Raw genomic sequence first — 10,595 nt, 5'->3', positions numbered from 1 at the left:
GCCGAGACTGAGAAAAGGTTGGATTTAGTTGGAGAAACAAAATCATGCTTATAAGGTATAGGGAAAAGAACCATAATATCAGAGAGTGAGAGCAGACACTGAATGCTATTCCCAAAATCTGCATCTCGATCTATGCCATGTAAGAAATAATGAGTATTACACAGTTTTATAATCTCAAATTGGTTTTTTTTCTTTTGTTTTTAAGATTGGAAGGAAATGCTGAAGCTAGTACTTCAATTTTGATGATATCTGAAATTCTATCTCAGCTGCAACAATACATGCCCCAGACTTGCTGTAGTTCAGATGATCCAATCAACAGTGTCCTAACAGAGAGGTGAGTTTCACATCCTACTGGTTCTCGCTGTCAGCTTCTATGTGCATCCCAACACAAGAACTCTCAAACCCAAGTTACTAATTAACCTGTTTTTAGAACAATGCTTGAAGTACTGCATGCACTTTTCTGATGTTGCTGCTGATTTAATCTAAAAATTTTAAGAATGTGGCTGAACATCATCTTCAAAATGAAAATTGTAGATTTGGGGCGCTTTTACAGTAGAGATTTTGCTTATAAATCTGCATGAGAAAAATAACCATTTTTCTTGCAGACTGGGGAAGCAAAATGTTTTAAGTATTTGTATACTGACTAGACTTAGTTGGTTTTAATCTGATTTGTGTGCTAAAACTGCAGCAGAAATTAACTTTTAATGTGCTTGGTGTCACAGCTGTGTGTGGCATTTAAAATAATAATATGCCACTACATAATTCTGTTCTTACATGCTTTAGTATCAAGATTCTGAAATAGAAGATACCTTGTTATACTCTTGTCAGACTTGGAAGTATGTTAGTTCCAATTATATCTGACTTGGAATAATGGTGAAAACACTTTAAATTGTCACTCTTACAGCAGTCTTAAGAGTCCTATGACTGAATAAATAGATTTGAACAAAACTTTCCTAATCAAACCTATTAGGCATGGATAGGATAGTGCAAAGAAGACTTTGTTGCTTTACTTATGTAGCATGTGTGCCTTCTGTTTCCTACTTGCCATTCTGCACTTATTTATTAAAAAGAAGCCTAATTACTAAAGTATTAAACCATTTTTAGAGTTTTCTCCCTTTATCACTTTTAGTCATTAATGTTTTGCTGTCTCAGAGATAATTTGATCATGAGGGAGATTAAGAAACATTTCTTTAAGAACAGAGTATTTAAAGTGTGTGACACATTAGGTTAGCAGATCAGAATATGACAGCAGAAAGATACTTGGGTGCTTCAACAAAGCATGTTCTGGTGTGGTGTTGATTAAAACAATAGCTTCACCACCTGCATTTTACGAAATGTGAAATCTGCTTCTTGTTCTGCACAAAGACCACACACTAATGGGAGGACTAATTAATGCCATTTGTTTGTGTGAGTTTTATTGTGGTAGATGTTAATTTATTGTGAATTGAACTATGGTGGGAGGCTTCAACCACAACGCTGCTGCGATTTGATGTGTTCAGTATATCATTTCAGCCAGACAGTTTTGTTTATTGTGGTCATATTTCTTTGATCTGAAATGGGAAACATATTTATCACCAGCAGTTTTGCATTTCTGTTCGGTAAAGCGATAGCACAATCACTATCCCTACTACATAGATACAGATTCTTTTTTTCAGTCATGAGGTAACAGTAACCTGTTTCCAGGTTTTCTGAGTTAAAACATGATTAATCAAACCACACCGAATCTGAAATGTATCTCATGTTAAATCCAGCAAACAAAAGATTGAAATTAACAATTCCTTCCTGTTTTGGAGGCTGTTGATTGAACTTTGTGATACACGTATTTGCACGCTTTATTCTCCACGACCTGTTCTGGAAATGCTGGTGGTACTCCGTAAAATAAGCACACAGTGCCATCAAGTGTCTGAACAAATTATTGCCAGCACCGAGATGAGATACAAACAGTGGATGAGCAAGACTCTACGTTCTCGCCAGAGGCATAACTATCTACGAATGTTGAACAGGTGGGCTGATGTTTTTTCTTGCCTTCGCGGTTAGGTTTATGAGAGAGTGGCTGCATGCTGCTGTTGCTAGCTTTCAGTGCTTTGTCTTAGAAGTTTAAAGTCAACAGTGCGTATGTGCTCTTGTTAACTATTTCAGAGTATAGTGTCAACCCAGACATCTGTTTTGTAGCAATACTGCGATAACAACAAAATCTCAAATTGGACAAAAATTTAGTGGGTATTTTTAGCTAGATTATTTCACTATAAATTACAAATTTTCAAATAAAAGTATAATTTAAATGCTACAGTGTAATTTTTAGTTGCTAGTTTTTCCTATTTAAGCGTATAAAAGCCATTCAAGTTTTATCTGAATACAATAGGTTAAACTGCTTTCAAGACCATGCCTACTTTATTTCTGCTTTTTATCATTATACCTGGGTCAGCATCTTTATAGATAGAAGAGAGATTGTTTAGTATTCCATTAATTTTGTTCCGATTCAGAAGTATTTTTCAGGGATTTATGAATCTATTCTAAAAACTGGGAAAATTGTTAATGTTGTATTCTTGGCCAGGTTGCGTTCCTGAAAACATTAACCATCTTATTTAAGAAACATAGTTTAAACTGACAACTCATGGTACGTATTTGCAGTTCAGTTCAATTCCACTTAATTATCTATGGATGAATGGGTGCTGGTGCGGTTTCCTTTGGAATATTAACTATATGCATTTCTCTTTTTTTCCTTTATTGGAGGCTTTGTCAGTTATAGTCTTTGTTTATAGTATTGATATTTGCTCTGCTCCTTGCTGAAGGACTTTTCATAGTCGTTGCCCCCCATGTCCCCCACAATATCCAGCTGCTTAGGATGGATGCAGAAACCTGAAGAATTTATTACAGTAATGATTTCTATGTAGTTTGGGTTTAGTTTGTTTATTTTAAAATATTTTTTCTTATTTCTAGCATTAAATTTTTGTCTCCAGTGTTGCGGCTCATCTTAGTGTTGATGACTGTGGAACTAGTCAACATTCATTTGGTTTGTAAGAAGAATCCTTCTGATTATCAGCAGTATCTAAAGTGAGTATTTAAGTTTACTTCATGAAAATAGGAAATTTTACACATTCATTTTTGATCTGTAATATAAATTCTGTAGAGGAAAAAAAATAAAAGGAACAGCGTGACTTTTAGTACACTGTCATCCTTCTTCCTGTTATTATAGTCATCCTCGTATCTCAGACAATATTCACTCAAGAACTAAATGACTTAGCTGAAAATATATGGTCCAGTTATTCACATTTTTAATTTTTATTAGAATCTTCTTTAGTATACATAGAGAACAATCACTCAAAAATACTAATGCGTAAAAGCCATATTTAAAATTGTTAGTAATTTCAGTCCTTGTGTGTCAATTAACAGCTGGTTGAATACCGTAGGCATTGTAAAACATTTGACTGAGAAAGGAAAGGAAGCCATTTGGGGAAAATTCTATGAGACATTTTATCACTGCATTCTTTCTGTGGCAGTATTTAATTGCAGTTTCGAAAATTCTGAATTGGTACTATGGGAATGAGAGAGTGGTTCTTTTCCAGAAGTAGAAGAAACTTTTAATGTGTTTATCATCCTGAGGGAGATCTGGAAATTTGGAGGCATTAGCTGCTTTACATCAGGCATTGAGATATTTTTCTTTATTTCTTTTTTCCTTTTAAATCCTTTCTTGAGTTTTTCTTCTTCGGTTTTATTTCTTGTAGGTTTTTGAAGTCAGTCTTGCAGTATACTGAGAACTTGGTGACATACACCAGCCCCGAGAAAAACAAGTGGGATGAAACCCTGGAGCTGACGAACAAGGCTTTGATAAAAATAAAGAGAATCAGTGACAGAAAGCTAATGTTAATGCAGCTAACTCCATAGTGGCTTTAAGGTTATTTGGACATTGTTATATCTTTAAAGTTATGGAGGTCTCAAATTTGATGAGTCTAATTCAAAGACAGAATTCATGAGTCACTGTCAAATTTTGGATGCTAAATTTAGTCTTTTTATTTGAAGATGACTGTTGAAACTGGAGTTGTATGATCAAGCTTCTGAAGAACAGATTTTTTGCTAAATCAATGAAAAAGATTTACTGAGCTAAATCAATTCTACTTTAATTATGTGTTTTGTAGCTGGGATTTTTTGTTGGTTAGTTGTTTTTTTTGTAGTTTTCTATTATTGTTATTATTGTGTTTTTCTACTGAAAATAACCAAGAACAGAGTGTGAAAATTTTAAATGCAAAAAGTAATTTTTTACTTTAAAATATACTGGAAATTATGTCAGACACTGTGATCAACAGGTTGAGAAATGATGACCGTTTAGCAGAAAGTAGTGCTTATTGGCAGTTGCGCTTGTTAGTTCGAAACAGGGTCAGATCTTGCACTGAGATGGAGCTGATGACATTGTAAGCAGCTGTTATACCAAGATTTAAAGGAAGCAGGGTGGAATAACTTTGCACAATATATGTTTCTTTTGTTTAATTTTATCTGCTCATTCCCAGTAAATATCTAGTTAGTTAGTAAGTTAATTTCCTGGAGAATAAATATGAACACTCACATGAATGTAGTCACAGACATGAATTTATTATGGTTCTAAAAATTACCCTCTTGTTGCACACAACATTCATTTGAATAACTTGTTTTTTCAAAATCAATTCTCCCCCTTTCTCGTCTCCAAAGAGTAGAATTTCAAAGGAATGCATCAGTTGAAGAACAGATTCACAGAAGACCACCAATCTCTATCCATTTGCTTTCTCCTGAGGAGAGTAAAACCAGAGCATAATGTCTGGAGAATGTTTGGCACTACAAAGGATCACAGATTCAAGTTACGTTTTAATAAAATTCTTTGCAATGTTTCTTGACTGGAAGTCTCAGTGAGAGAATTACTAGTTTGTTTTATTTGGTGTGGGGGATAGATAATACCATGTTGCTTCCTTTATGTTACTTCTGCAATGTACTGTGTGTGTTTGGAATTCAACTATGTCACTTTCCATGGGGTTTTTTTGTTAGTGTGGAAATAAATGGTGTGGAGAAGCGTGAACTAGGTAAGAAAGATAAAAACTGGGAATAGAGAATAGTGAATTACATGCAGTGTATGAGCCACAGTCTGAAATTTTGTCTCTTTCTAATGTCCGAGTTGGCAAATCCTAATTATATTTTTGAAGGCTTACTTTGTAGCCATTGACTGCTCAGACATGTTAACATGTGCTACGTGTAGCTTGGTAGTGACATTTATGATGACGCTTGCTTTGACGGCGGTAAGTGTTGTAAGGCAAAAAAATTATTTAAGATTTATGTATTTATTGTAGGAAAGAGATCAAGAAATCCAAACACCGAGTCACGGTTTAAAAGTACATTAACAGCTGACCTGCTTTCTGCTTTTGAAAGTATGTTCATGTACTGAAAAGCACCTTACAGACCACAGATGTATATTTTCAACAACATAAGTTGTCCTTTTGTTCCTATATTTTTAAACTTTGCTGAAGTGATCTTGCGTGTTGTTCTCTTGATATGCTTTTACTTAAGATGGAGCACATTTACAGTTTCTCTTTTACTAATTAGTGCCAAGGATGGCATTTGCTGCTTTAAGTCTGCAGTAAGAAACATGATGGACTTCTGTCAATTTTGTCAAAGATGCTTTTCCAGTTTGTTTTCCTACCTCTGAAGCTCTCTGACAGGAATGCTTCTACCATCTATGGTTAGACAAATCTGGAACAGACTGGGACAATCCAATTTATTCTGACTTAATGCTGTCATTTGCCAATAGAGCTGCATGCAGGGCTTACAGTTTCTCCCTGCTGTTAAAATACTTACAGAATAGAGCTGCAGAGTAGATGTATATTCTACAATGCACGTTGAAGAACAGTTGGTGAGCGACATGGTAAAGATCATGGTGTTTGTCGTTTATCAGTTACTTGAAATGACTTCTCCAGTTAGTCATCTTTGCTATCTCTTTGGAGCCACTTCAAGATATTAGAAAGAATCTTGGCTCTGGACACTTGGTATTCCTGAGAGCAAAAGAAGCTTGGAATAAGCAAAGATGTCCAGTGGGGTATATGTATGGGTAATGCTGACAAAACACATCATGTTTAAATGCAAGTGTTCTGAATTTTTTATTTTTTTATTTTTTTTTTTGTCCTAATCAAAATAAATTCTGGAGCTGAGTTGCATAGTCATCCATTAGGCATTCAGGTAGTTGTTCAGTCTTTTTTCAAAATTCAATCTTTTTTGCAATTTCAAATACCTAAAATTGTACCAAAGAATGTTTTCTTACAAGGTGTTCTTTCATCCAAGTGTTACTTCTGTCTTAGTCATTCATCTGCATTTTCCTGGAGCTAGTATTCATCCAGTGAAATCTATACAGACATATATGTGGAGTCTGCAGCATCCTCCGAGGAAGGTGGTTGAAATATTTTCTTTACCTGGATAATACTGACAAAGGAGTGAGGATTCTTCAGTCAGTTCTTCTGAATTCAATTAATCGATTTATGTGTGTATGCATATATATTCATTAAAATAGATGATACTTGTTCCTAATACTTCGTGATCTTACAAGCTAATGTTAGGCATCCTGGCTCAAAGAATTTATGACACAAGTTTTGAAACCATGGAAAAAAATCGGGTATCCATCTTTTTGACTAAGTCTTTGGCGTTCCTTTGTCTCTTCTTGAATATCCTATCTAAATGAGAAGAGGAGCATCTGTAGTTATATTAACTTTTCAGTAGTGAGATGCGGTTTCTCTGCCTGACTTCCACCTCAAGGGGAATTTTCAGGTGAGAGATAGTATGAAATAAAAATAAACTGAATGCTCTTAATTCAAGTTGTAATGGATATAGTTTTCAAGTGAGAGTAGAGATCCTTTACTGCGTATGTAAGAACAAGTGAAAATTAATGTTATAAGAAGTCCCCTGAGTCCTTTGTCTCCATCATCATATGAATGGGTTTGTTCATATACATAAACATTTGAAGAAAAGCCAGTCTCTGAAATAATTATGTTGCAGTTGTGGGAACATTTGTGAGTTTTGGCACCTTCTAGGAATCATCAAGATGAACTAGAAGTTTACTGAGACTTCAATTATGGTAGGCATCTGGGTGTCGAAACAAAGCTTGTCTGTGATCCTCTCAGTGTCATTCTCTACTTAGTGCTCTCCATGATGATGATAGGAGGGGTTAGAAACGGAACCATGTGTTCTTATATAGATGTAATACAAGTAGCTAGAAATACAGCCTTTTTTGAGGTTGTCATCACTACTGCATTGTACAGAAACAATTTACGTAATAGAGCAACAAATTTGACCTGACTTATGTTTAATACCTTTACATCTAGTATTCAAGTAATCACTCAGGCAGCCTGGTAGTCTTTGAAATGAACACGTGGTGGCAGTGTTTGGCAATTCAAAATAACATTGCATCCTGACGTTTACTTTCTTAGAGCGTGTATGAAGAAATCAAGTTTTCGTCTGATTTCATCAGCTTTGTTATATGTGTCTTTAATTGTGGTCATTGCTTCTGGTGCTTTCTCTCTTCATTTGTTTCAGATATCTTGAAATCGAACACCTCTGAAAAAACTGTTTTTCAAACATTTTTGTAATTAGATAGAGGTTCATCACATTCACTGCATTATTTGCTGAGGACTTCTCACATTTTCCAGAAATTCATCAAGTGCCCCTCTCCTCAGGTAGTTTAAGAGAATGGATTTAATAAATCGCTTATTTTTACAGATCACTGTTTATTACAAAACATATGAAAGTATTGATAACTTGAGATTGTCCTTTGCTAATTGCTGCAGTATCATGAAAAATCTTATCTCAGAAGCAAAAGACATCTTTGAACAAAAATAATAATTGTCAAGGAATGTGTTTATTGAGAAAATTGCTCTGAGGTCTCAGCCTTATTGCTGTGTTAATGATTTTTCAGTCTGTTAAAACTGAAATGTGCTATTCATATGCCACCCTGTGAAGAAGATCTTAGTTGAGCATTGCTTGTTGGGTGGCCTCTGAAAACCTTGTCCACAGTAGCACTTTCAAACCATGCAGAGAGGTTGCAGTTAAAAAAGATTTTCATTTGCATGAAGTAATTTTTGTACATTGTGAAATCTTGTGTAGAAATGTTGGAACATCCCCAGCAGAGCTTGGTTTTGCCTTATACTACAATAATACATCTGGTCCGTGTATGGTGTCGCTCCTTTTTTTCATAAATTGGTCTGCAGATGCAGAGCAGATTGCTGGCTGGCATAAACTATTCCTTTCCTAACTTCTTCAGTGCAGATCCTTTACTCCACTAAGGATCTGCCCTATGCTGTTTGGGTTTCCCTTGAAGTGGATTGGTTCCTATCTGTGCTGGTTTTTCAGGCTTGCGTATTTTCAGGGGACTGGAAGAAAGAGCTATGTATTTCAGATAAAATTGCTGTATAGCAAAGCCTAATTAATTTAGTGGCTTACCTCACAGGGAAGTGGGGAATCATGTGCAAGACTTAACAGCTCTATACCAAATGCTTGATGCTTAAATATTTCTGTGTTTCAGAAAGAACTTCACCTGGAGTAGAAATCAGTTTTATTTTTGAGGCTTTTTCAGGGGCAATGCTATAAGTTAAATCACCTGATTTTTGCTTTTTAAAAAGGAATCTTCAAGGACAAATAAAGATCTGTTATTTAAGAAGCCTTTTAAGCCATATAGGTTTTCAGATAGAAATTGACTGAAAGGAAAATGCCTGTTGTTTGCCTTTGCTGGACCCCAGGCAATAGGATGTAAATACGGGTAGTGAATACTGCATGAGATCAAACTGGCATTTTTTCTGAAGGTGAGAATCCAAGACAATATATACAATTAAAGCCTACCAAAAAGAGTCCATGCCTTCTGGCATTCTCCACTGAATACCTCCTCTGTTCCTCTCCCATGTATATGCATCTCACAGTTTCTCTAAAAAAAAAGAAAAGCATAGTAGAACCAGCCAGCGCCAGTTTGTTTTCCATGTTTTCTTTTCTATGTAAGGGATTAGTTGTAGTAACAGATTTCATGTGCCAGAAAGTGGGTGAACATTAACTATTTTGTCATGCACTGATCCTTCCCACAGCCCTGCAAAATTTGAAATGCAGGAATGGTTATTCATTAACATTTCTTTGTGTCTACAGGAAGTACATTTACTATGTAAACATGTTTTATATAGAACATACAGCTGTTTTGAACAAGCACTCAATGAGACACAAGAGTACAGTGCCTACACTGCCACTTCAGAAACTCTGAGATACCACAGCATTGTGTTTTGGAAGAGTGAACACACAAAGACACTGCCTGGAAAAATGAATGTTGGAAGTTTCTTTTAAAGCCAAAAATCTTTCCTTTAATTTATTTGATTTTTTTTATTATTATTTTTTTTTTTTGGTATCTGAGATGTCTGCACACTGAACTACTGACATGCAGTCAATATTTACAAGTGGGGTAGCTGGGGGTGTGTTTTTGAAGTTCCTTTTGCTGATTTTAGTAGGGATCCCATTAGAGCAGGAAAATTCAAGCACCATCACATAGTCCATTTTTTATTAGACTGTGGAGTATGTTGCCACCAGGAGAAAAATGTAAAGTGTGGAGAAAATGTGCCTAGAGTAGCTAGAAGAGTCACGGGCCTCTTGTCCTGAGAATGTCAGTCTCTAATTTGGGAGGAGCTTTCCTGGTAGTGCTACTCTCTTGTGTAATAGGTGGAATTGTGTCTGATACACCTCTCTGCAGGCAATTTCTCTAGCTAAACTTCACCTGAAGTGCATTTTCTCCAGTGGGATGTTTTCTGAAAAGGCAAGGAACATTCTTTCTTCCTAGAAATGGCAGTCAAGCAGAGTGTTTTGGATGGGCTGTTGCCTCTAGGTGACTGAAACCCCTTCAGAGCTGTCAGATCGTGCATTTACCAAGGTACTTCTCAAACAGGCTGTACACTGTAGGCTCTCCCATTTACCATTTAACATTCTTAAGGACCACAGGACCGAGCAGAATAATGTGCTGCAGAAGAGGGGTCATGAACAGCATACCAAGCCCTTGGACAGCTCTCCACTGCACAAGGGTGTAGATACTGTGGTGGTGAGATAGCCAGCATTTGGACCACAGGCTGGTATACTGTTTTGCGTTTGGCCTTTAGCTTAGATAATCCCTGCTCAGAAAAGCCCAAAATAGGAGAAGGGGGATCTTAGTTGTCTAACCAGTCCTACATGCATCTTCTAGTTGTAACTGTTATTAAATGTCAAGGAAGGGGAGGGGTTTTGATTGTATTAATGGGAAAAAATAATAATACTCTTCAACCAGCAGTTGAAGATACAACAGTACAATGATAGGAGCAATCATTGTGACAATAATGAGCTCATGAGTTTTGGACCAATGGCATCTGTGCAAAAGTGGAAGGTTAATTCTACGCAGTTGGTAAAGAAAAAGTGACTTGAAAAATAAATAAATAAATAAAAAGCTGCAGTTGACCCTTCAGGATATAATGCACTTGTATCAACATGGACTCTGCCCAAACATTGTTCTGCCGTGGAAGCAGCTGGATGCCCTGCCCTCTGGTTTATGTAGCACCAAAGGGAAGGGTAGGGAGAAATGAGGTGAGGGAAAA

At 36.1% G+C, this 10,595-nt stretch overlaps 1 protein-coding gene across 1 annotated transcript in view; it reads left to right on the top strand.

The window, feature by feature from the left end:
* ERMARD (ER membrane-associated RNA degradation) overlaps positions 1–5,261 on the top strand; it is a gene marked incomplete at its 3' end in the record, with an annotated part of 15,893 nt that extends 10,632 nt beyond the window's left edge. Inside the window, exons 14-19 of the mRNA XM_010024432.1 lie at positions 206–334; positions 1,794–2,003; positions 2,941–3,054; positions 3,726–3,872; positions 4,873–4,906; positions 5,169–5,261. Coding sequence (XP_010022734.1) covers positions 206–334; positions 1,794–2,003; positions 2,941–3,054; positions 3,726–3,872; positions 4,873–4,906; positions 5,169–5,261 — 727 coding nt within the window. The remainder of the gene's footprint in view (positions 1–205; positions 335–1,793; positions 2,004–2,940; positions 3,055–3,725; positions 3,873–4,872; positions 4,907–5,168) is intronic.
* Positions 5,262–10,595: the final 5,334 nt, after the last annotated feature.

The sequence above is a fragment of the Nestor notabilis genome, unplaced genomic scaffold (assembly GCF_000696875.1).
Source record: "Nestor notabilis isolate BGI_N333 unplaced genomic scaffold, ASM69687v1 scaffold7871, whole genome shotgun sequence".
NCBI lineage: Eukaryota > Metazoa > Chordata > Aves > Psittaciformes > Psittacidae > Nestor > Nestor notabilis.
The sequence above is the reverse complement of the archived record's forward strand: the minus strand, read 5'-3'. Positions and strand labels throughout refer to the sequence as shown.